We start from the raw sequence: 26,426 nt of genomic DNA on the forward strand, positions 1-26,426 counted from the left end.
GTTTTTCAGCTTGTCTTTATCTGACAATTTAGTTATTTTGTATTCCATGTATTAATGACACAAGACAGACATTCCTTATTCATATCAAATGATAGTTGAAAAACATGCATTGCAGAGAAATCTGACCTCTCCAGGAGGCTCTAGGAAAGTTTACTTAAAGAAGTAAATCTTAATGAGACTTAAAGGATGACTAGGCCTTAGCTAGTCAAAGTATAGAGGAGAGATTTCTCATTGTTATAGTCATAAAAGTGAATAAAACAAATACTGAAATACCAACAAAGTCCCCCAGCAGAACCACAGTCCTAGCGTTTTATTTCCTTTCTACTCTTTTTCCTATCTATGTCTACATTCATAAACATGAAATCTTAATACAAAAAAAAAAAAGTATGGAGGAGAGAGATGAGAAAAAATCCTTGCAACTGAGGTGACAACATATGCTAAGTCCCTTTAAGAGAGGATACACAGTCTAGACCTGGGACTGAACACAGGTCATTGCAGCTGAAACATAAAGAGGAAGTGAGGGAATATCACATGGAGAGGCTAGCAAGAAGGCAAGGACCATCTGCAGGATGATGGTCTTTATCTAAGAGCAAGATGATCATTTTAAGCTAGTGAAGATGTGATCAGATTATTATTTTTTTTAAAAAAATCTCTGTGGTTTATATTCTTCCAGAATGCTTTAAGCTTGGAAAAGAAGAATAGAGATGTGGGGGAACAGGCAATAGAAGATGGCAGTTTGGTTGAGGAATAAGACAGAAAAACTGATGGTCTTAAAAAATATTTAGGAACGGAACCTCCCTGGTGGCGCAGCGGTTGAGCGCTGGGTTGCGAAGCTGCCCGCAGCCTCTGCAGCGCCGGTTCCATCCCCAGCTGCTCCCCGGCCACTGGAGGAGGGTCCCACATGGGGCGCAGACCTCTCCTGCCGCCCGCTGCTCCCCTCAGCAGTGTACTTCGGTCCTTCTGCCTGCTCTGCTCCCCACTCTGGTGAATTCTCTCACCCTCCCATGCTTCTGACTGTACCCAGTGCTTGTATAAACAAATAAAAATAAATCTTTAAAAAAAAATCTTCATTTAAAAAAAATATTTAGGAACAATAAAGAAAAACTGATTGACTGTGGGTGAGTAAAGGACAGGAAGATTTCAAGGTGAATTCTTAAATGTTTAACTTGAGCAACTAAGTGATCACTGTGTTCATCTATGTTCATCCATTATGGTGAAGAACAGTAGTATAAGAATAAAAGAGGGACTTAAGGAGAGATGATGGCCTTGAATTCATTGGACTGTGTTAAATATGAAGAGAGTATTAGTAGACATGTCAAATCTGAAACTTGGAACTGAGAACTAGAATCGGAAATCTGCAAGTCATGGGTCATTGGTGGTAATAAAAGCCAAGGGCATTGGGAAGAAAATGTAAACTGAGACAAGATGGGGCCTAAGATGAAAACTTGGACCCCATCACATTGAGTTTGAAGAAGAGGATGAGCTGATGAAGGAGTGAGGAAGAGAGGCTGGAGAGCAAGAGTTGCGGAGAAAACCAGGGCAGGTCAGAGTTCAGAAATCAAGGGAAGAGATCCTTATCATTTTCACTAAGAGATAAACATCAGGTGCATAATGTGGAAGGGAATGCCAAAGGATTTAAGGATTGAGAAGCGTCCATTTGATTTAGCAATGGAGAAGTCACTGAGGATCATAGTGAGATCCATTTAGTAGAGGTAGCAAAAGCCAGATTGGAGTGAGTTGAGGAATAGCCTTTTGAGAAATTTCATTTAAAAAGAAATGAAAGCCTCTGGGCTTTGCTTCCCGGAGGGCATGGATGGCTTAGGGTACTCACTAATGAGATTGGCTTGACTGCTGCCATCATTGTTTTATTCTTGATGACTGGTTCTTTTCCATAATGTATAAGCAAAGTATTTGGTTTTTTTTTTTCTTGATACATAAAAGGATAGACATAGTAAGGAGAGAGACAAGTTCTTTGCAAATAAATTTTTTATCTGCAAAAATCATAGGTACAAAACAGAGTGACAAAGATATTCACATTTTGTGCCTTTCTTTGGTCACCTTTCAACATTTGGATGAATTATTCTTCGCTTATGATTTTCGTGTGAACCTCCCGGCTCTTCACCCGCAGCTTGTTGACCTGGGACTCAGCAATGTCAGCCCGTTCCTCAGCCTCCTCCAGCTCGTGCTGGATCTTGCGGAACTTGGCAAGGTTGACATTGGATTGTTCCTCCTGGGAATGAATGGAAATGCGTGTATGAAAGGAAAGAGTTCAGAATTCCTAGTTTCTAAAGTCAATGAATTAATTTTACCTAAAAATAACTAATAAATCTTTTCTTAAAAAATGATCTAAAGCAATGCTCTTGAATTTTTTTTAATAACTCCTCTCATTCTTCTTGAATTCATGGATAGGGGAGAGGTGATATTTGTTTCCAAGATATTCTAAAAGTTTTCCTTTTATATCATCTAAACCTCTTACAGCTATTACAAAATATACCAAGTAGGGGTGTTTTGAACACCCTCACCTCACCTTTTACTTATTATTTGTACAAAATTCTGATAAGGGAACCAGACCTTTTGAAAGTGCATGTATGCAACATATTCTATACTACACTGATAGCCGCGACCATAAATTATTACCATTTGAGTATAAGTTATTGTCACCAGTATAGTTTAGAAATTAAACAAGAAGTTGATTGTTTCCTAAAATAGTCTGTATTTCTAGAAACAGTCTGTGGTTTTTGATTATGTTTGACTATATAACTGTGAATTTGATAAGGTCTATTTTGGTTTTGGTCTCTAGTAATCATTCTTTTTTAAAAGGCTTGTTATGCATCATCTAAAATATGATGTTCAATTTTAGAACATTAATAAAACATGGAATCACTAAATAATATAGTTTGAAAAAAACCCTCAAATCTTCCTTTTACAGATGAGACAGGCAGAAGCTAGAGACAGGTTATTCTATCTCTGTCTCTGTCTCTCTCTCTTTCATTTTAGAGCTTAGATGTCAGGGGAAAAAGAAATGAACAGAGGAACTCATGTGTGATATTTAGATATATCCATGCTTCCATAGTTAGTAAATCAACATTATTTTACTATTTAATTAAGGCATATCCATCAAGGTGGAGTGCCAAGAATATAGTGGTTTGAACATAACTGAGACCTTCTGAGTTCCATACTTCATATTTAACTAATTACTTGACACCTTCCCTTATGTACTTAATGGTATTTCAACCAGTGTTTCCAAAACAGAACTTTTATTTTCTTCATGCCCTGAAAATCTGTTCCTCCCTTTGTTCACCATTTTTGTATGTGTTACACCATCTACCTAGTTATTCAAGTCATAAACTTGATGAGTTACCCTTGATTTTCTTTCTCTCACCGGCCAAGTGCAGCCAACTAGCATGTCTTGGAGTTTCTACCACTAAATATATCTTTAATCTCTCCACATCTATCTGCTCCTCTACCACACTATTTCAAGCCATGGAACCACCTGAAAATCATCCTAAGATGTCTCCCTGTACTTGCCTGTGTTATCTGATAATCCATTTCCCACATAGTAGCCACAAAATTCTTTTTTAAAAATATAAATCATGGGGCCTCCCCAGTGGCGCAGCGATTGAGCACTGGGTTGTGAAGCTGCCCGCAGCCTCTGCAGCGCTGATTCGATCCCCGGCTGCTTCCTGGCCACTGGAGGAGGGTCCTGCATGGCGCGCAGACCTCTCCTGCCGCCTGCTGCTCCCCTCAGCAGTGTACTTTGGTCCTTCTGCCTGCTCTGCTCCCCGCTCTGGCTCTGGTGAATTCTCTCACCCTCCCGGGCTTCTGACTGTACCCAGTGCTTGTATAAATAAATAAATAATCTTAAAAAATATATATATATATATAAATCATGGCACACATGACCCAGCTTAAAACACTTCTGTGGCTTTGTAGTGTCCCACTATACTTAAAAAAAAAAAGAAAGTCTAAACTTATATAATGCCCAGAAGACACTGCTGTGATCCATCTACTATCTAGCTCTCCAGCCATCTCTACTGCTTTCTCTCTGTTCTTTTGCTTCTTCAACCAGACTTTGCAATTCTTTTTTTCCCTTCTTAGAACATTTTCCCTTAGCTTAACAATTGGTTGGTTTCTTCTCATTCTTCCTATCTCCCTTGAGTCATTTTCCTTTGATCCTCCCTCATCTCACCCTTCTTTTCTTTCATCCCTTTAACCAAATTGTCTTTGACATGTCTGAGGCTGGAGGTACCCAATACCTCCAAGGGGTTCTGAACTCACCGCTTCTTCAGCTTGTCTCTTGTAAGCCTTCACCTTTGCTTGCAGTTTATCCACCAGATCCTGAAGCCTGAGCACATTCTTACGGTCTTCCTCAGTCTGAAAGAATAAAGAATAAATTTCTAGAAAGTAGAAATACCATCATATTCTGTTGTACATTTGGTTTTTGATCCCCTGCAGACTGGGGTAAAGACCTAGTGGGTCATTTCCTTACTTGGTAAGTGAGTTCCTTCACTCTTCTCTCATGTTTGCGCAGAGACTTGACAGTGTCAACATTGCGCTTCTGTTCATTTTCAACTTCTCCTTCCAGTTCACGTACCTGCAAGGAGATGGGCATTTTAAAGGCATTTACTAAGATCCATTCACACAAATGGATTTCTGCTTCTTCAGATGACCCATAGTACTTCTTTTATTCTACTTTGTATATATTTAATGCCCTAATTACTCTGCCTTCACCTTGGGCCCCATAAGTACTTGGGCAATAAGGAATAGCACTCATTCATGTTTGTATATCCCACATCACCTAGCAGTATAGGTATTCAAAATGCTGCATTGAATTGGAATGAGATGGGAAACATGCTGGTCAGAAGACCCACCCTGGCCTCAAGTTTCTGGATCTGCTTCTTCCCGCCCTTCAGGGCCAGCTGCTCAGCCTCATCCAGACGGAGCTGCAGGTCCTTCACTGTCTGTTCCAGGTTCTTTTTCATGCGCTCCAGGTGGGCACTGGTGTCCTGCTCCTTCTTCAGTTCCTCAGCCATCATGGCCGCCTAATTAACAGCAAAACAAAATCAGTTGAGGGAGCTGAGATGGTGCATCAAGATTCAGGTTTGATCACCCCATTGCCCTCTGCTCACATCAGTGATGGCCTTCTTGGCCTTCTCTTCTGCATTGCGGGCTTCCTGGACAATGTCCTCCATCTCTCCCTGGATTTGGGAAATGTCTGTCTCCAGCTTCTTCTTGGTGTTGATCAGGCTGGTGTTCTAGTTAAAATATCAAAATTTAGAAATACTAAGAACATGAGAACAAAATTAGGATGGCTGATACTCTAATGAACTCACAAACTCATAAAATTCATTAATTGGTATCACTTCTTACTCCATCAATTATTTGAGTTGACTATATGTTTTTAAAAGACCATCAATTCTGGATGTCACAATTCAGATAAACAGAGGTATTTTTAATCCCAAAATAGTAAATCTATTAAACTTTACCCTCCATGAAACATGAATAAATACTTAAATGGAATTAATATTTGAGTGAAAATTTTATTTTCATTCCTTTGTTTTTCTATTATTCCATACTCACCTGGGTGTGCAGGAGTTGAACGCGCTCACTGGCGTCCAGGAGCTCCTGTTCTGCGATCTTCCTGCTTCTCTCTGTCTGCTCCAGGGTGGCCCGCAGCTCTTCAATCTCAGCCTGCAGCAGGTTGGCTCTGCGCTCCACCATGGCCAGCTGCTCCTTCAGGTCTTCCTGGCCTCGGAGAGCGTCGTCCAGGTGGATCTGTGTGTCCTGTGGAGTGACCGATCAGTGAGACACCTCACTCTCAGGGCTGCTGTCAGCCCAACCCCTTGGGACCAAATTTTGATGCCACTGACCTTGAGGATGCCTTGGGTGTTCCTGTAGTTCCTCAGGGCCTCAGCAGCCATGCGGTTGGAGTGGTTCAGCTGGATTTCCATTTCATTGAGGTCTCCCTCCATCTTCTTCTTGATCCTGATGGCATCGTTCCTGCTCCTGATCTCAGCATCCAGGGTGCTCTGCATGGACTCCACCACTCTAATGTGGTTTCTCTTCAACTGGTCAATTTCCTCATCCTTTTCAGCAATTTTCCTATCAATTTCAGACTTGACTTGGTTCAACTCTAGCTGGATGCGCAGAATCTTTCCCTCTTCATGTTCAAGAGATGCCTTAATGACAGCAAGGGGTGACATTAGCAGGGAATTGAAGTAAGTACATTCTAGAAATAGGAATTACTTCCTAATTTTGTGATGCTGTACATATTTTATTCCTTTGTTAGAAATTTCTGTAATGTGGTGTTGTTCCTTTTATATCATTTTATCATCCAGTTAGATCTTGCCCTTGAGGGCAGAGACCTTGACTTCTTCATCTTCATTTTCTCAGTATCTCATTCAGTTCTTGACATATAGTTACGTTCATTGTATTTATAGTCAATTCTCTACCTCATATATTTAGGACACAGAGAAAAATATTTTTCTTCTCTCTTGAGGCACTTAATGTCTCTTGCAATTGTTTTAGATTGTACAATAAAATGTTTACCTCTGCCTCTTCTAAAGCAGCCTGAAGTTCTGACTTCTCTTGTTCAATTTGCTTCTTTATTTTTTCCAGCTCATGGATACGCTTCCCTCCTTCTGCAATCTGCTCAGTGAGGTCAGAAATCTCCTCTATTGTACAAAAATACAAAAATTTATTCAGTGAGGGAAAACATCCTTTCCATTCTTCTGTAATAGGAAAGATAAAATGGACTCACGTTGCAAATTCTTATTTTCCCGCTTCAAGGTTTCAAGATGGTCTAAGGATTCCTCATAAGCATTCTTAATCTTGAACAGCTCTGTGCTGAGAGAGCGGGACTCCTTTTGAGAAGCTTCAAGTTCAGCATGAGTTTCTTCATACTTCTGTTTCCATTCTGCCAGGATCTGAAAAGTAATTGATGATCAAGTGGACCAAATTTAGTGGAGAAAGTTTGATAGGATGAAAACTATCTACAGTGGCAACTCTTAAACAAAGTGGAAGTGATCTGGACTGAAATAACTATGGAGGAAAAGAGTAGAACACGGAAGATCCACCCAACCTACCCAAGGAGCAGGAGCTACTAAGACTAGCTCTCAAATAGTTTGAGTAAGGCACACTGAAGGTAGCAGCCTTTCTTAAATCATATAAGAATAATGAGATAGAAATGGGTGTAGAATACCTTGTCGAAGTTCCTTTGCTTTTTGTCCAGAGCTGCACAGGCTGCATTTGTTCTCTCCACATCAATCATGAGGTCCTCCACTTCATTCTGGAGCCGCTGCTTGGTCTTCTCAAGGGAAGCACATTTGGCGTTCACAGCCTCTACGTGCTCCTCAGCATCCTGCAGACGCTGTGCGAGCTTCTTCCTGAAAAGTGAAATAAGGACAATAGATGCGAATGGACATCAGCAGAGTTGGGTGTTGTGAAGTGGGTTTAAGAGTCAGACTTCTTAATACTTTCCCTTTCAAACTTCTTTTGTAGATCCAGTTCTGTATTATCTTATTCCTATCAAATATTGACTTACCAATCAAATATTGAAAACAACCCAAATTTCAACATTGCCTTACTTCATTATCTGGCTTTTAGGCCACTTATGATCGGCCAAGCTAACATTTCACTCTCCAAAGTAGTTGATTTATTCCTCTTTTGTAGAATATAAATATCTACCTTAAATTACTGTTACGTCTTATCTCCACTGAACTTGATCTCCTTAGGGTAGAGTCTGTTATCTTGCTAGTTTTTATATCATAGTAGTCCACCACACTTATTAAGCACTCAAATGTTATCTGTATTAATTCAAATGAAATATACTTGATTTTGTCTAATTGTATCTTTTCTGAGCATTTCACTAAACTTTTAGTAAAAAGAAACTTTCCTAAATCCGTATGAATTTTGCTTTAAGAGCTCCACTCAGAATCTCTTCTAAGGAATCCAGCATAATAACATAATTCCAACTGTATGGTTTCACATAAATCGTTAGATCGCTCCTTAAACTTGTGTTGAATAAGTGGGTCCCTTCCTATCCAGATTCACTTTCTTACAGTTCAATCTTAAACTTTTTATTGCATTGAATATTTGTCCTTTATAAAACAATTGGTTTTCTTTCCTACCACAGAATTTTGTTTCTACTTACTAGTTTAAAAAAAAAAATTCTTTTTTTCCTTGCAAGTAGTCATATTTTTATGTCTTGAAAAGAGAAGCTGTGCTTTAAAGCCTGATTATTTTTTTTCTTATGTACTTAATACTTGGGATGATATTTTTATTGGTGGCTAAGAGCACAGAGGAAGAGCACAGAGAGTACAGTTAATCTTATTCTATCTATACCTGCAAAGATAGAATGGTGTCACAATATCCCCCTTTTAAAAATAATCATTTCAATTCCTCTTTCTTTAAATACTTTTTTATTCTAATCTCAAGCCTGATTTCTTTTCCTAGGGAATTTGTTTTTCTTACTTAAGTTTATGTTCATGCATGTTTATTGCCTAAGTTTTCACTTGTTTGGGGAGCAATGAACATTTGCTTATATAGTTTTATAGCAAATTCACTTTGGTAGTTCCATTTTAAATAATCTAGAACATACTTTGCCTCCTCCAGCTCCTCAGTGCGCTGGATGGCGTCCGTCTCATACTTGGTCCTCCACTGGGCGACCTCGCTGTTGGCCTTGGACATTGCCCTTTGCAGCTCGGCCTTGGCTTCCTGCTCCTCCTCATACTGTTCCCTGAGCAGGTCACAGTCGTGGCGCGAGGACTGCAGGGCATGGGCCAAGGCGCTCTTGGCCTGAGGACATAGAGAATGACAATGTAATTTTATATCTTTCAAGTGAGGTCTGTGAAGTCCCTAATCGCCTGTAAGCCGCAGAAGAAAATCTGTAGAGGTAGGCATAAAACAAATAACCTCAAAACAAGGATAATGACAAGAGGTAATGTTTACCTTTACTTCCTCTTCAAGCTGCCTTTTCAGTTCCTCAATCTGCTGTGTAAATGCTTGTTTGCCCCTTGAAAGCTGAGAAACTAATGAATCCTTTTCATCCAGCTGGCGTGAATATTCACCTATAAAGACCAAGATTCAGAAAACTCAACTTTACTTTTGAAACTAAAGCTCTGTATTAAAAACTAGAGCAGGCAAAGGGAGCTGGGCCTGATCCTTGAGAGAGAACATGGATTATAACAAACTACCAAAATCCATTGCAACCCTGAGGAGCATAACTATATAAAAATGAGTATTACAGAAAACTTTGAGACAGATGCTGATGCTTTGAGCAATGTAGGAGTTTTGGAAGAGATATCTAAAATTATTTGATCACAACAGAAAATAATAAAGAAACTTGCGAAAAGAAATGTCAAACCAATAAAGCATTCTAGTGCTTTTGGTCTAAGGCAATAATGCTGTACTGGTTTATTGCCCCTTGAAAGTAGATTGAAACAAAGACTTTATTTGGTGAAAATAGGAGACTTTGAGAAATTTTTTCTACTGTAAGTGTGATGTTCCAAAGAAAACTGAAAACATTTTTTTGTATTTAAAAAATGATCAAGTATTCTTTCACTCTCCCCCCACTAGGATGAGATGGTTTGTGAATAACTAATTAGTTCCTACACTAAATGGCATCTAAATCTCTCCAATTTTTTAAGCATCATAATTCAGAAAACATATTGTATTCTATTTAAAAGGGAAGAAATATTTCAGTGCCATTTTTGAACGGGTTGTCTAGAAGCCTTCTCTTTCTAACACTAAGAGTCACAATGTTCATTTTTTTTATACCACTAAATTATTAGGAGTAAACATGTACTTAGGAAGATAATCTACAAGAAGCACTTTGATTCTTTGAGAAGACAATATTTACCACTCATATAAGGCTCATAAAATCCTTACTGTGAACTTTGTTCTAGAAAGAACAGTATTTAAATGGATATGAACGAGTAAAGTGGTTCTTCAACACTTTGATCTGCCTATTACTTTAATAATCCAAAATGGACCCATAAAACAATTTCCATCTTGTTACCTCTCCCTGTGGGGGGTAGAACTTTGGTAGCAATTTGCACAAGTGAATAGGGCAAAGAGGAAATGCAGGCTCTCCAATTTGAACAGTCAAAACTATATAACCCGCATCTGAATGCTCTTGGGCTGGGCTATGGTCCTGAATATTTCCCTGCTGAACTTGGTAGCTACTGGCAATTGGCAAGACTTCAGGAAAAACACTGGAGTAAATATTTTTGGACTAGTCAACTCATCACTACCATCATCTCCCACCTTTTCAGTGGGGATAACATGCAGACTAATGAGGTTTATAAAGTAATAACTTCTGGAAGCATTTTGAAAAGTAGAAATAAATACTGTGAAGATACATATTTGATAACTTTGATTAAAATCAAGTCTGCTTAAAAAAACAGGAGCATCTGGATTTTTATTAAAACGAAACAAGAAAGAAGTGTTGACCATTTGTTGGTTAATACTGTGTCTATATTAGGGGGCACCTCCAGGGTGTAACTCATTGCAGAGTTTCTCAGCAAGCTGAGAACCTAAGGAAGATTTGTCATTCAAGGTCAACACGGGTCGGTGGCTCACCTGATTCTGTCTGCAGGCGTCCCCTTTGTGCTGTCAGGTCGTTGATCAGACGTTGCTGCTCCTCCTCCTTTGTCTTAAGTTCACTCACTTGATCTTCTAGAGTGCGGCACATCTTTTCCAGGTTTCCCTGCATTGAAAAAGTGATAGAAGCAATCTTAAGCAAGTATTGGAACATAGAAATTTTCACTAATCCAAGCCTTCTGTAGCAGTGGCAGTACTCTTTTATTTTGAGAATGAACAGTCTTTTCAAACAAAAACAACTGAAGCCTTAGGTTGTGTGGGGAAGAGTAACAAGATACCTAATCTACCATGCTGCCATTAAATTGCTATGTGGATCTAAGTCTTTACCCAACTGGCATATTTGTGATAGGAGAACAATGATACCTGGTTCAGCTCATAAATTTCTTTTTGAGAATCAAATTATGGATTATGTGTAAGGAAAAAAACAAAAAGCTTAATGTGAAGTGTTTTAAAAATCTTAAAGTATATAGTTAAATTGTACTTTCTATTTCAAAGAGCTTAATTTTTCACTCTGCATATTCTTTGGGTATGGTTATTGTCACCTAAAGAGTAAGCAGTCTCCTGCCTGTACTGCATTAGTCTTCTGCCAGTTACCTCTAATGATTCTTGAAAGACTCACCCTACCTGTCTTATAGAAATTGCTAAGATTCAACCATGATTGTACCTTGGATTTGGAGATTGTCTCCATGTTGCTAGCAAGGTCATCGATTTCCATCTTCATTTCGCTTTTCTCCTTCTCCAGCTTCTGCTTGACCCTCTGCAGGTTGTCGATCTGCTCCCCGAGCTCGGCCACACTGTCTGCGTGCTTCTTCCTCAGAGTGGCCGCTGTGGCTTCATGCTGCAGGGTGGCCTCCTCCAGGTCCCTGCGCATCTTCTGGAACTCAGCCTCCCGCTTCTTGTTCATCTCAATCTGGGCTGATGTGGCCCCACCAGCCTCTTCCAGCCGCTCACTGATCTCCTCCAGTTCCCGGGAGAGGTCAGAGCGCTGCTTCTCTGCTTTGGCCCTGGAGGCCCGCTCTGCCTCGATTTCCTCCTCCAGTTCTTCAATGCGGGCCTAGAGGAGGTGAAAAGCACAATCTTAGCTAATTTGTGCTGTTTTTGTCATATTGAATTAGACCAATAGAAACCATGTACTGACCTGTAACTCCTTGATCTTCTTCTGCAGCTGCATCCCAAGGGCCTGTTCATCTTCAATCTTGCTTTGCAGATTGCTCATTTCAAACTCTTTTCTATTAGAAAATCATTTTATGTCAGCACAAAAATATTAATACAATTTCCCCATGAAACTTTTGTCCTTGTTGCTTACTTTTTAAGCTTTTCATCAAGTTGCTGTTTGTCATTTTCCACATCCATTGTGGATTCTTGGGCCAATTTTAGGTCTCCCTCCAGTTTTCTCTTGGCTCTTTCTAGATCCATCCGGATTTTCTTTTCTTGTTCCAAAGATCCTTCAAGCTAAAGGTTAATAATCCATGAATATTATTCTTGGAATGTTACCACCTTATGTCCTAGGTTGAGCTTGTATATGCATGACTCATAATCAGCAAATTATTTTGATTTTTCTATGAATTAAGCAAATCTGTCCCATATACTCCATTTCTCATTGCTACTTAGCTCATCTAAGGATTTATCATTTAGAAGGTGAAGTGCACCTCATCACCGTATTTTTCAGTGCACTGTTAGGAAGACATCATTCCTTCTACATCTCCTCATTGGAATCCCTGGGATTGGTACTTCACATATGAGGTGCTTACCATAGCAATATTTCCAAGTCATGACCTTTGTCAACTTCTCCCTTACTCAGACATTTACCATGGGTTCTACATTTGATATCAGATCGCATTTAAGGCCAAATTTATCTTTCACATTTCTCATTTAAAACCCCCTTTGTTTCTGTGAGAGGAAACCTTGTGGATCATTATTGTTGCTTTGTCTTGTTATACTTCACCCTCCCTCTTCAGCATCTTCCTGTAGCCTCTTGCCTTTCCAACCCACCTGAAGTTACTTTGTTTTTACAACTTTCCTTGGTGAACACACTAGCTTTCCTTTCCCCTACTTCTTTTTAACCATATTGTCAATTACTAACAACTAACTTTATTATTTTTTTAATTCTGTGTGCCCATCTTAGTTCATGTAGCAGGGGTGGTGTCTTCTTCAAGTTAGTCATTGGAAGCACTTGAATAAATACTCATTACATTATAAGTATGTAAACTCATGCTTACTTTGCATTATTTTTTACATGATATTGGGCTTACATCATCAACTTGTTGTTCAAGCTTGATTTTAGCTTTGGTCAGGGTGTTAACTTTGTCCTCTTCTGCCTGTAGGTCATCCAGAGTCTGCTGGTGGGCCTCTTGGAGGGCCTTCTTCTCTTTGGTCAGCTTTGCAATGGTTTCATCCAGGCCTGCCATCTCCTCTGTGAGGTTTTTCACCTTGAAAAATTAAAAAGAAATGATCTCTGCTATAAAGCAGCTTATTGCATGGTAGATCCTTGGCAAAGTATAGTAGAAAAAGACTCATACCTTGTTCTCGGTGGCATGTTTCTCCTTTTCCACCTTGGCTAGTGTCAACTCAAGGTCGTCAATGTCTTTCTTCAGTTCTGAACATTCATCCTCCAGTTTCCTCTTCTTGGCTGTCAGCTCAGCATTGATCTCTTCCTCATCCTCAGCTCTCTCAGTCACTTCTTTGATTTTAGCTTCTAGCTGGATTTTGGTTTTGATGAGCTGGTCACATCTTTCCTCTGCATCAGCCAAGGCATCAGCTTCCTGAGAAGGAATGATAGATACTTTCACATTTTAGTTCCATTGACATTTTCAGATTATAGTAATATTTTTAACCAAACAATGTGTATCTTAAAGTTTTAGATTAATCTTTATTAGTTTTCCATTATTTAAGAAATACTTGCTGGACACTTATTTTGGTACTGAGGATTAAATAAAAGAATGTTAAGTCATGATTCTTGGTGAAATGAAATTGTGATGCAAATAGATTTGTTAATGATGGGGTTCAGGATGTACAACCCCAAAATAGTCACAGTGGCATATTTATTATGGTAAGCTGAAAGAGTATGAGAAAATGGTAGAAGTAGGAAAGTCACTGATCTCTCCACCTCACCCTCCTTCCCTGAAGCAAGTCATAAATGTTTCATGTGAAAGGTACCTTTCCTGTTCTAGGAGAAGCATAACTTATAATCAGCAAGTTATTTTGACTTTTCTTGGGAACCAAGAAGAAAGTAAAACTAATCCTTATTTTTCTACTTCTTCAGCATATACTTCTGCAGGCCAAACTCCTTTGTCTTGTCAATTTTTCACAAATGTATTATTTTTCTAACAGGTAGAAAAGCTTTCTTCTCTGGTCCTTCCTTTGAGTCTTTGTTCTCTAATGAAGTCTCCACATACATGGGAAAATTCAATAAAATATGTATGTGTTTCTCCTGTTAATCTTTGTCAGTTATTTTTCAGACTCAGACAGGGACATTAATAGGGTAGAGGAAAACTTTTCTTCCCTACATGATAGCCTGTATTTCATGTGTTAATATGTTTTCATATCAGTCAGTTTTCCTTATTTAATATTTATTTCCAGAAGTTCAGTGCTTCAGTATTGATCAGACAGCTAAAGGAAGGAGTCATATCAGAAGAGTGACTTAAAGAGAAGACCTGTCCTACAATAACAGAGTAGTTGGGAATTAAAAGGCAGCACCTAGAAAAACTATAGGGAAGTGAACTAAAAGGCAGTACTTTGAGAAATAGCAAATGTTCTTCTCATGAAAAGTTGGAATATAATCACTATGAGGTCAGCTACCATGATTCTTGCTCAAGGTTGTATCCTAACTGTTTGGAACTTCATCAAATATGTACTTAATGGATAGTTGATGAAAGGAGAAGAGTATGCTGGGATCAAAGTTAATACCCCCTATAAATATCCCTTGATTCTTGAAGGTATGATGAACCTCTCTTTATTTTGGAAAATCTTGGTCTACATAAACTACCAGGAAAGTCACAGTACCAAGTGAAGTATTTTCTTTCTTTAAATTTGCTAGTTATATGTTCAAATCCATATGTCACAGGGTGCCAACATATATTCCCTTCCTGAATTTAGAAAACCAGGGGAAAACTTTACTGTTTCTATTGTTGATTTCAGTGGCAGCAGCTACAATTCTCATATCAGTTATGTCACAAAAATGGAGTAGACAGTGATGTCTGATCAAATTATTCTACCCATGGCTCTAGGTATTGACTTAAATATCAGAGTAAGAGTATCAATCCTATCTCTCATGTGTTACATAAAAATCAATACTATTTAGGGCCTCCCCGGTGGTGCAGCAGACTAGGCGCAGTGCTGTGAGGCTGTCTGCAGCCTCTGCAGCATGGGTTCAATTCCCAGCCAGCCAGGGAGATACCCACATGGCGTGGCAGACCTCTCCTGTTGTGCCTGCTGCTACCCTCAGCAGTGTCTTCAGTCTGTCTGCCTGTTCTGCTCTCCACTCTGTCTCTGGTGAATCCTCTCACTCTCCCATGCATCTGGCCTGTACCTCAGTTCTTGTATAAATAAAAAGTAAATCTTAAAGAAAAATCAATACTATTCACGGAAAGTAATGTCGCTATCCTTGCAATGAGTCAATTTTTTAAGACACTAGAGAGTTTTTAAAGATAAGTGTTGAGAAGGCAGTTGCCAGGAGGCCATACATTTAAACATGTAGAATACTGCTCTCAAATTAACCTGTTTTCATCAGTCTCCTCCCTCTTCCCTCTTCTGTCAATATTGTTCTTTTTTTCACTGCTCTTACATTTTTCAGCAGGAATAATCTTAAGGAGCTAAGATCACCCTATTTCCTGTCTACATTCTGCTGAGAAAAACAAGAGGGGGGGAAAGTAAAAATACTTCCATTTTCCCCTTCTCAATAGCAAGGTATACTACAGTGCTTTTTAGTAATGTTATGCGTGTATGTGTATATATATTTATATATATATAATTTTATTGTAAATTCTAAAAAGTTATGAATTAAGAAAGACTGATAATCAACCCCTTAGTAAGGTGAGTCTAGACCTTTCTCTGACAATAACTGAGCTGAAATTCCAGCATAAGGGTGTACTAACTGGGTTGCGACACTCACAGATTGAACCTGGAGCTGCAGGTCATTTTTCTCTTGCATCAGAGCGACCATTTTTTCTTCTAGCTCCTTTTTTTTGGCCTCCATCTTTGCGAGGTTTTCTTTGGTCTTTTCAAACTCTTCCTTCATGTTGGCCATCTCCTTCTCAGTCTCTGCACTCTTGAGGAGGGGCTTGATCTTGAAATACAGCTTCATCCAGGGCCAGTGCTTCACGTTCATGAAGGCACGGACATTGTACTGGATGCAGAAGATGGACTCTCTGTGATAGGAACATAGTGTTCAGAGTCATACTATGGCAAGAAGCAGAATCAAATGAGCAAGGTTAATGGGGTTCAGTAAAATGTCCCTGTGGATACCTTCTCTCCACCATCTTCTGGTACTCCACTCTTGCCAAGAAACCTCTGCACATGGCCTGGGTTCGGGTGATCAGTTCAGCCAGCTTTTCATCTCGCATCTCTTCCAGGAGCCCCAGAAGACCAGCTTTGAAAAAGACCTGTGCAGAGGCAGAGTTGCAGATCAGACCTGAAGTTACATCTACTCCAAAACGACAGGAATAGCACCATTAGGCTTTAGAGAAAATTACCTTGGTGTGACCAAATTTATACTGGGTGTGGTCAATGTCAATGGACCCAAGGAGCTTCTCAGAAGCCTTCTTGCTGTCAATGAATTGGCCTTCAGGGATAGCACTTGCGTTTAGTACCTTGTACCTGTTTAAGCCAAAGAAATGGTATAGCTGTTGTCACCAACAAGAGATCTTCCTACCTTATTATAGAAATATCATAGCTACTTCTTTATCTATTCTCTGTATTTTCAAAGGGTGTCAAATTTTTGATATGTCAACACAGTTTGTTAAATTTATTTCTCTCCTTTTAAATTTTAACAGAAGTTACAAAGGATTATTTCACTGAAAAATTTAAGTATTTAACAAGAACTTCTTAAAATAATGAATTCACAGTGAGAAGTCCAACCTCTGTTTGAAGTCTGCATAAAGGATCCTGCTTGGGAAGCCCTTCCTGCAGATGCGGATGCCTTCCAGCACACCATTACACCGCAGCTGGTGCAGCACAAGCTCGTGCTCCATGGCCCCTAAATGAAAGAATACACAAATCTTATTTTGAGGTCTAAAGCAAATCTACTGTAACTTGTCTGGATATCAGAGGTGCCTTACCAGGAGTTTTGGTTTCATTGGGGATGAGGCAGCGTACAAAGTGGGGGTGAGTGCTCCTCAGGTTGGTCATCAGCTTATTCAGATTCTCCTGTGGAGTCATATGGACATTTGGTTTAAAAATGTACTGCTTTCAGACATTCATTGTGCTCATGATCTATTATATTGGTTTAACTCTAGTGGATAGTGTGTAGATTTGAATTTGCAGAGAGTTATCCCCAGAATTTCCACATTTCCCACATGCCCTTCTATTTCCTATTTTTCTACATTATAAACATATTTTTCTATGAACTGTTGAAGTGGCTGTTCACTGCTATTATATTTCCTGATGTATGTTCTAAAATAACATATTACTCTAACCATGTGGAAACACTCCTCTTGTGCTCTTTTTGCTTAGGTATGTGGTCTGGGTTTACTAGTAATTCTTTGTCTTCCTTCAAATCTCCATTTCTTTCTTTACTCAGCCTTCAGTTGTATCTGCTTCTGTCACATGCTTATTTCTTGTCATAATCATAAAGCTGTGTCCTCCTTTTGGTTCCATAGAAAGCAGCCTTTAATATCTCTTTCTCAGAGTTGGCAGAAAATGACACTCATGTTACCAAGTGTAAGAACTTTTCCAACCTATGGAAACCCCAGTTTTCCAGAACAGCTAGAGTTTCAGTTATTAAAGGTAGGATTGTCAAGAGAAAAGTGAATTTTTTAGAGAGCTATTTCTTATCACATCTAGTTTTTTACTTTGTTTTTAGTTTAGCCTTCAGTTCTCAGCACATTCTTTTATTGACCACTTTCAAATTCTACTCATTTCAATTCTAGGCCAATATACACCTAAGCAGCTACATCATTTGGGGGCTCTCAAAGACTCAAGCAAATCTCATGTTTTGCATAATCCTATCCCAATGGAACCATCTAAATATCAAGTGACCTCATTTTCCAGCTCCTAAATTGAATTTTACCACCTGATACTGATGTCTACCATTGCATCTCATCCTCCTGATGCCCATGCCTCATGTATATCCCCAGTTCTACAATCCTGGCAAGTTATTTTCCCCTCCCCATGCAATAAGTAAAATTTAATTTCACGGGTCTAATTAGAGAGAAAGAGAAGTTTGTACCCTGAAGAGAGCAGACACGGTCTGGAAAGAAGAACCCTTCTTCTTAGCTCCTTTCTTTCCACCACCACCAGACTCTGAGGGCAGAGAAAGCAGAAGTATCACAGCATAGGCTTCCTCGGTATGTTTTATACATTAAGTAAAAGATTAATGCCACTGAAATTACCTGCTTCAGCAGCTGCAGCTGCCCCAGAGAAGAGGTAGGCCAGAGTCTTCATTGAAGACTTCTGGTACAGCCCCACCACGGTCTCGTTCAGGGGGTCCTTGTTCTTGTCAAGCCAGCCGGCAATGTTGTAGTCCACGGTGCCGGCGTAGTGCACCAGCGAGAAGTGGGCCTCGACCTTGCCTTTGGCAGGCTTGGGCTTCTGGAAGTTGTTGGACTTGCCCAGGTGCTGTTCATACAGCTTGTTCTTGAAGGAGGTGTCTGTGGCCTTGGGGAACATGCACTCCTCTTCCAGGATGGAGAAGATGCCCATAGGCTGGAAGTAAGAAAAGAAACAAATGTTATTTGAATTTTGTCTGCTTGTCAAAATAATATGTAACATTATGATCCTATCTGAGTTCATTCATCCTCTAATTCCTTACAGTTGATGAAAACTCATTCCTTAGGTCAACAGTGGATAACTTAACAAATTTATATTGGGTGCCTGTCTTATTCAGGTGTTGGGTCATGGGATATGACAAATAGTAAGATAAACAAAGTCCTTATAACAATACTTCTCCAAATGTGACTTGCAACTAGTTGCATCAGAGCCACTTGGTAAAAATGCAGATTCCAAGGCTTCATCACATACCAAAAAAGGTGAGATTAGGGAAATCTGCCACTTTATTAAGAATTCATGATGAGTTTATGACACAACTGTAGTTTGAGAGCCTCTGCTTTAAGCTACTAGAAATTCAGATTTGAATGCCAGTTATAGTGAATATAAGGATGCCAGAGAAACAATAATTGAAAAACTCCAGTAAATGCTTTTTTATAAGGTATGATAGTTTTAAATACAGGGCTTTGCATTACAAACTGTGGGGTAATGTAGAATTCTGGACTCTCAGAAAATATTCAGTCTTCTTTTTTACAAGAATGCTTACTTTAGAGTTGGCATAAAGAGCAATTTTGCTAATTTTACTTATGAGTAAAAATCTTAATACTAAGATTTTATGACTTAAAAAATATATATAGTTCAGCAGTACAATCTGTGATCTGAAAGAAGCAAGCAAACCTTCTCAATGAGCTCAATGCAGGCAGCCAGGTCCATCCCGAAATCGATGAACTCCCACTCAATGCCTTCCTTCTTGTACTCCTCTTGCTCCAGCACGAACATGTGGTGGTTGAAAAACTGTTGCAGCTTCTCATTGGTGAAGTTGATGCACAGCTGCTCCAGGCTGTTGAACTGAATAAATAATACAAATTGACATTCATCTCATAAAAGCATCTAAGTGAAAGGGGCTTTTCCTATGTGGTTAGCCTAATGCTTCCTCTTCAGATGCAATGGCTTCATTCTGCTGCAAGTCTTTTCCTGCCTCCTATATGGTTTTAGCTGCTAGCAGTGAGATAGTGTCACACGCTTGTTGGATCTGTCTCACAAACAGAAATAAACAGGCTCTGCGTGATGGTTTCCTGTGCAATAAAACAATTGTTTGGCTTTTACAGTATCTAATTTTGCTGATCAGATATTTCTTATTAATTTTTCTCTCTATGATCAGGACCATGCTATAAAGGTTGACTCTTGGCACCAGCTCTTTGCTGTGTTTGTAAGCACTCCCAGAACCTGGGGAGCTCTGCTCTGCTTGACTATTCAGGACACCTAGATATACACAATTGCAAATATTCTTATTTAAGATTAGTATCACTATCTACAGAAATCAAGGTAAATCCACAACATGGATGAAGCTTGCAAACTTTATGCTAGGTGGAAGAAGCAAATTATAAAGAACCATGTACGGTATGATTCCATTTATATGAAATGTCCAGAATAAGCAAATCCCAACAGAAAGAAGGAAGATTAGTGGTTGCCTGGGGCTGCAGAGAGAGACCAGACAACTGAGGGTAGAGAACAATTGGGAATGACTTCTTAATAGGGATGGAATTTCTTGTTGGGGGGCTGAAAATGTCCTAGAGTCAATTGCCATGATGGTTGTACATATCTATGAATACACAAAAACCACTGGATTATATACTTTAAATAGATGAATTGTATGGTTCATCTATTGTATGAATTATATCTCAATGAAGCTGTTATTTAAGAAAACCTCAAAGAGGTTACAAATTTTCATTCTAATCAGTTTTCTTTGAAAAAGTGTGGATTGTCCTTCCTATTTCTGCATGGTGCCAGGTTATTCCTCTCTTCCCCTGCAGCTTGGAAATCCCTGGAAATGCTCTTGTCCCTAAAACTCAGAAAAACACTTCCAGTTTCTATCAGTTCACTCACAGAAAAAGGTGCAGAAATGCCACCTGTGGGTCAGACACATCTGAGATAGTGCTATTGGGAAAGAGACATCCCCAACTTTGTCTGCTAAGCTATGTGAGAGGTATTCATTTTCAGGCAAATGAACTTGATTTTCTTTACAATGTCATTTCTATTCTCTATATCTAGATATTACTAAGCAAATAGGAATCTTAAATCTTCTACAAATCTTTGAACTCATTTTCCCCCTTTCTCATTTTTGTGGGCATTGTTACTCTCATTACCTTCTTTATCATTGACTAAGTGCTATGTACTTTGGGATTGTGCTTAGGTCTTTCAAATCAGAAATCTTTCACAGGCAAAAAGATCTTAGAAGTTCTGGAGTGCTAGATTTTGGCTGAATATGCCCTATGATTGGATCGTTACAATTTCTATTATCCAGGTTCATACAGGGTATTGACAGAGGTGGAGTTTGAGAACTAGTCTATCTCATCCTGGCACTCATACCCTTTCGTAATCTTTTAGTTCTGTTTCATGTGTCACTTTAATTTGTATTGTAGGTATTTTTCATAGATTTTTTCAATATTGACTGTGGAAGTAACATTTATAAACTTTTCTGTTACTACATCTCTGTTAACTCACATCAAAGATCTCAAAACCAGCGATGTCCAAGACCCCGATGAAGTACTGCCTGGGCTGCTTGGTGTCCAGCTGCTGGTTGATGCGGGTGACCATCCACAGGAACATCTTCTCATAGATGGCTTTGGCCAGAGCACCCACAGCGTTGTACACCTTCACATAGACAGAGTAATGTTTGATGGTATCAATAAAGGCATTCATAAAGGAGGTGCATTAGTTGTTACTATCACAGGCCTGGGGTACATGTGATTCACTGAGGTCATGCATTTACCTGCTGTACAGTCTGGCCTTTGGTGACATACTCGTTGCCGACCTTGACCCTGGGGTAGCAGAGGGCTTTGAGCAGGTCGGCAGAGTTCAGACTCTGGAGATAGGCTGCCTTGTCAGCAACTGCAGAGACACAATTCAGGTGCTCAACATGATCTACTCTAGGCCCCATAATTTTTAGAGGCAGACTATTAAATGAATCACTTTATACAAAGTCTGTATGGGAGTAAGGTGGCATTTGTTCATCAGAAGCTGAGTAAAGGAGAAATGAGTTTGGAATGGCTTATTTGTCTATATTGTGTCATTCAATCTGGATGGGGCTTCACTTAGTACCTTCAGTGCCATCTGGCTCTGCTTGCTCCTCCCTTTGCTTTTGCTTGAATTTCATGTTCCCATAATGCATCACAGCCCCTGTGAGCTTATAGATGGACACTCTTTCATCAGAAGTAAAGCCCAGGATGTCAATGGCACTCTGCCAGGAGAGATAAGAGCACCAAAGTTAGGGCAGAAGACCCTACCTTATCTAGGCAAATTTATATTATGTCCTCAACTACACCTGTAGCTAATTATTCTTGTCATACCCTATGTAATGAATAAAAAAAAATACTGCATGTGTAACTTACATCAGTGGCCATCAACTCTTCTTGGTCATCAATGCTGGGGACTGTGATCTCCCCTTGGCTGACAAAGGCATAGTCATATGGGTTGGTGGTGATCAGGAGCATTTCTGGGTACATAGAATTCAGGGTGTACAGTTCACATTAGAAGATGTTAATAAAATGATTAACTTCTTGCTTAGAAGTTCAAGCTTTTTCTTACCAATTAGATCTGGCTTCTTGTTAGACATGATCTGATAAAAAATATGGTAGCTCCTTTCTGCCTTCAGTTGGAAAGTAACTCTAGACTTCTCCAGAAGATCTGCAATGGAAAGTATACTCTGAATTGTCTGTGTCTGATGAGGAGTGGGGAGGTTGGGAGGGATTGTAAAGTCCTGGGGTGATTTTTGGAATTTGGGGTCAATAGCTAAATTTCATTAGCCCATTGGTATTTCAGCTGTTTCCATGAGGCATTAAATATTGCATCTTTAAAAACATAATTGCAGCTGCTTTACCACCTCTAGAAGGAAGCTAAGACAAGCCTGACCCGAGATATTCATTTTTCAATGTCAAGATCTTTGACATTGGCATATAATCAAGTCTTTAAACTCCTCCCTCCTCAGGGTCTCTTCTTACTTTAAAAAAGAGGGACTACTAAGAGTAACAATTATTAATGCTGGGAGGAAATCATATATTCTTAAACCATAGTTTTTTCTTAGAAAAATTGGAGATTGAGACTCCAGACAAGCCCAACAGCTCCTGGCAGTTGCCACAGAATCATTAGCTCAAGACTGGAGTGGATAAAGCACACTGTGGAGTGTGGATAAGACTGGCATGTACCACGGGCATGTTTGGCAGAAGACTGGTGTTTCACAGGCTCCAGGCTCAGCAGTAACTGCAGACTGTTCCTCCAGACCATCATTTATCATTCTTGGATTCTATTTAGAGGGGTTGTGTTACTCACATGTTTCAATATCAGCAGAAGCCAGTTTCCCGGTGGTACCAAAGTGGATCCTAATGAATTTACCCTTTCAAGTAAAAAAAACAAAAAACAAAAACAAACAAACAAACAAAAAACATACAAAATGTGAAGCTCACAAGGAGATTGAAATCATAATCTAGAGAGGTTTTCTGTGGCATTGAAGCACTGAGAAAATCTTTCTGTGACCAAGAGACTTACAAAGCGAGAGGAGTTGTCATTCCTTACGGTCTTGGCATTGCCAAAGGCCTCCAGTAGGGGGTTGGCGCTGATGATTTGATCTTCCAGGGTCCCCTGCAAAAACAAGGGCAGTGCTCACATGTGGGGCTCAGGAATTCTTCACTTGGAGGCCCAGACAAAGCCTGGATTTTAATGCTGGCAATCAGACTCACCTGCATTTTGCCAGAACTTGCTTCCTCCTTCTTCTTGTCCGGAGTAACTGCAATTGTTGCAAAGTACTGGATGACACGCTTGGTGTTCACAGTCTTCCCTGCACCAGATTCTCCGCTGTCAAACAATGAGCAAACATATGTGAGAAATTATGTGACAACTCAGACCATTACCACCATCAGTATTCACTCCCTTATGCCTCTATCTTTATATGTCTTAGCCATCATCTCCTAGACTTTGCTCTTAAGCCTACATAGAGCTCATTATTTCTGTTGCTTTGCACTCAAAAAGTAGAGAAATATATTCATTGTGCATGTAATACATATCTCTTGAGTGTTTAAGCTGCACCAGGCTCTCTTCTAGATATTGAGGCCTAGATTTGAGAGTCCCAAATAGCAGCTACTTAACAAGTGTGGTAAATGAAATAACTAGTTAAAAAAAAAAAACAAAAAACTCTATGAAACAATGCCTGTATTCTTCAGCTGCCTTAGGCTAAATACACAGCCCAAGTTAGTTATTTGAAGGTACAGGTAGCCATTCCTCAAATGGGCATTAAAAATGAACCACTGATAACATTCCCCAACTGCTCTGTCTTCAGGAGGGGGCTGTATGTGATGCTTACTACCCTATACATAGTTCAGGCCATGCCCAGAGTAAGCATTTTGTGTCTCTAACCCCCAGGAAAGTTCTGTGGCACTTCAAAGACTGGACTAGTAAATAATATCATTTGGGGCATTTTTTTTTTTAATTCTGAAGGTTTGTCATTTTCCCAGTGAGAAAAAAATACAAATAAATCTCAGAATATCAGTACTTACGTGATTAAGATAGACTGATTCTCCCGATCTAAAAGAAAAACAGTGGAAAATCAGTATATGTACAAAGCCACTCAAACAGAACTTTCTGTAGGAAAACACAGGGCACTGAGTATGTCATTTTAAATGGAGTTTTTCAATACATTATTGTAAAATTGTATATGGTTATTATTATTAAACATCTTAAATTGGGGAAGAAAAACATAAAATATATTGTCTTAAATTCCTTAAGTTTTCACAATTATGTCCTTCTGGTAAAATAAAGAGCAGGACTTTCCAAATCCAAACGCATTTACTAGTTGTCATCTTAACATTTCAGTGTCATACTATCTGTATATAACTGGAAAATACACATAAACCCAGGGTTTGGACAGTAGTTAAAAGGTTAAAATCTCAAATCAAGGTTCAGATTTAGTTTCTAGATGAATCAGTGGATCTCACAAAGTAAAAACTAAAATCTGTTTTATGGCCACAGAATGCACCCCTAACACTGAGTAGCCTTCCCCAAAGTGTGCCTTTGGGTCAAAGGAGCATCACGTGAGAGGAGGTGACTCAATAAGAATAGTTTTTTAAGGTAGCAATTTCTGTTTAAAGGCATATAGTAGCCCCCAAACACCATCTTCATTCAAAGAGAGATTTAATCTTAAAAGATCTCTCATGACTAAAGTGATAATAATGCTTGTGAAAGTATCTAATTTATAATGAACAAGAGACTTAGACACTAAAAGATTGAACACATAATTTTCATTTCTATTCAGACAATATGATTCAGTTGTTCTTAATTTTATTCTTGTTTCTTAAATATATAAATTATATTATTTATTTCTATGCAAGTGGAACACTAATTAAACTTAGTAGGGATGATACAGGCATGGCCTGGTTAGATCATGGTGGTGGAATCAGGACTGGGTGTTAGTTTCAGCTTTGACTGTGTGTGACTCTATGCTTTTGTAAACCTCTTCTGTACAACCAGGGGGTGCCATTCAATTATTTCTAAAGGTCTTTTTAACATTAACATTTTGTGATTATCCCTGGAAAAATGACTTGCATGAAAAACAGCTGCACCACTCACCAGTCAGCATGAACTGATAGGCGTTGTCAGAGATGGAAAAGATGTGGGGTGGGGCCTCCTGACGCTTCTTGCCTCTGTAGGCGGCCACCACCTCTGCATTGTACACTGGCAGCCACTTGTAGGGGTTGACAGTGACACAGAACAGGCCTGAGTAGGTCTGCACCAAAAAGGGAAAAAAAAAAAAGAATGTAATTATTTCATGGAGACTTAATAATGTACCATGTCTCAAAAAAACTACCCACGTGAGAAGCTCACGAGAAACACTCACGTAGATCATCCAGGCTGCATAGCGCTCTTTGAGGTTGTACAGCACAGCGGGCTCGTGCAGGTGGGTCATCATGGCCATGTCCTCAATCTTGTCATATTTGGGAGGGTTCATGGGATAGACTTGGTCATCTTTCACAGTTACAGTCTGTTAAGTCAAATAACATAGGCCAGGTCAAAAAAGAACTGTTAGCTCACCTAACCCAAAATGAGGTACCATCTCATCTTCCCCAGATGTTTACTCACAGCTCCATTTTCAGTCTTGGCTGTCACCTTCCCCGACTCCCTGCTCTGCACTGTTGCTTTCACAAAGGACTCCTTGGGGTCCACCACAAAGACTGATGTCTTGGCATCAAAGGGCTTGTTCTGGGCCTCAATTCTCTCCTTTTCAGACTTTCGGAGGAAAGGAGCAGCCTCCCCAAAAACAGCCATCTCCGCGTCGGAACTCATGGCTGCAGGCTATTGGTGGCAGCCCAGTCAAAGACCCTGCCTGACAGAGGAAGAAATGATACTATAGAAAATCAAAAACTGGACCGCCACATTTTAAAAAACAAAATGTTCATTCACTGACCAGCTGGACACTTAGCATTGCATTGGGGCTGACCATCTCCCTGGCTTGGCTGGAGGTGAAATGTCAGTCTTCACTTTCTGTGCCAGTGCTGACAGATAGATACTTAATCATGCATTTGGAAAGAGATTGCTATTTCGGGCTCACCTACTGTATGATATTGTGGCAGCTTTCTCCGCTTCGTTTGTTATGTATAGTTATCTTTGTAAACTGCCTACCATCGGTTTATGGCAAACACAAAGCTAAGATGATGGCAGCTTGTTCTCCATCCCTTTCACTTAGGATTATCATCTCCCAATTCAATTATAAGCATCTTGCAGGCAGAGAGTACTTTTCCTACTGTGACATCCTTAGGACAATGCATGCAGGGGAGGGCTCAAAACTGGCTTTGTATTTTAAAGAGCAATCAAGATATGTTGCTAAAATTCTAGAAACTGCTTTGTATGTGCTGAAA

General features: G+C 39.5%; 1 protein-coding gene across 2 annotated transcripts; it reads right to left on the reverse strand.

The window, feature by feature from the left end:
- Positions 1-1,999: 1,999 nt before the first annotated feature.
- LOC311172938 (myosin-1) lies at positions 2,000-25,906 on the reverse strand. Of its 2 annotated transcripts, none has more exons than XM_084236548.1 (38): positions 25,651-25,906; positions 25,409-25,552; positions 25,141-25,297; positions 24,072-24,099; positions 23,265-23,373; positions 23,068-23,160; positions 22,852-22,915; positions 22,111-22,209; positions 21,915-22,018; positions 21,625-21,763; positions 21,296-21,414; positions 21,028-21,177; positions 19,201-19,371; positions 18,150-18,462; positions 17,987-18,060; positions 16,878-16,965; positions 16,678-16,795; positions 16,293-16,416; positions 16,066-16,202; positions 15,713-15,968; positions 13,122-13,364; positions 12,855-13,031; positions 11,909-12,054; positions 11,741-11,831; positions 11,267-11,656; positions 10,582-10,708; positions 8,950-9,068; positions 8,600-8,796; positions 7,202-7,385; positions 6,761-6,926; positions 6,550-6,674; positions 5,871-6,179; positions 5,581-5,784; positions 5,130-5,255; positions 4,872-5,042; positions 4,490-4,594; positions 4,279-4,374; positions 2,000-2,230 (listed from the first exon to the last, which is right to left on the reverse strand). In XM_084236548.1, the coding sequence occupies exons 1-38, from the start codon at positions 25,852-25,854 to the stop codon at positions 2,078-2,080; spliced, it is 5,820 nt and encodes a 1,939-aa protein (XP_084092674.1). In that variant the 5' UTR covers positions 25,855-25,906; the 3' UTR covers positions 2,000-2,077. The 2 variants fall into 2 exon arrangements, with proteins under 2 accessions (XP_084092674.1, XP_084092673.1); XM_084236547.1 differs by having other exon boundaries at positions 23,259-23,373.
- Positions 25,907-26,426: the final 520 nt, after the last annotated feature.

The sequence above is a fragment of the Talpa europaea genome (assembly GCF_964194135.1).
Source record: "Talpa europaea genome assembly, chromosome: 7".
Lineage (NCBI taxonomy): Eukaryota > Metazoa > Chordata > Mammalia > Eulipotyphla > Talpidae > Talpa > Talpa europaea.

Bases quoted from the DNA above. Each gene is read 5' to 3' on its own strand.
- LOC311172938 (XM_084236547.1), bottom strand. From the start codon at position 25,854: ATGAGTTCCGACGCGGAGATGGCTGTTTTTGGGGAGGCTGCTCCTTTC. The intron at 18,463-19,200 runs GTTTGCTTGCTT...TCTTACTTCCAG, and splicing joins GCATTGAGCTCATTGAGAAG to CCTATGGGCATCTTCTCCAT. The intron at 10,709-11,266 runs GTACAATCATGG...TTTTCAATGCAG, and splicing joins AGACAATCTCCAAATCCAAG to GGAAACCTGGAAAAGATGTG.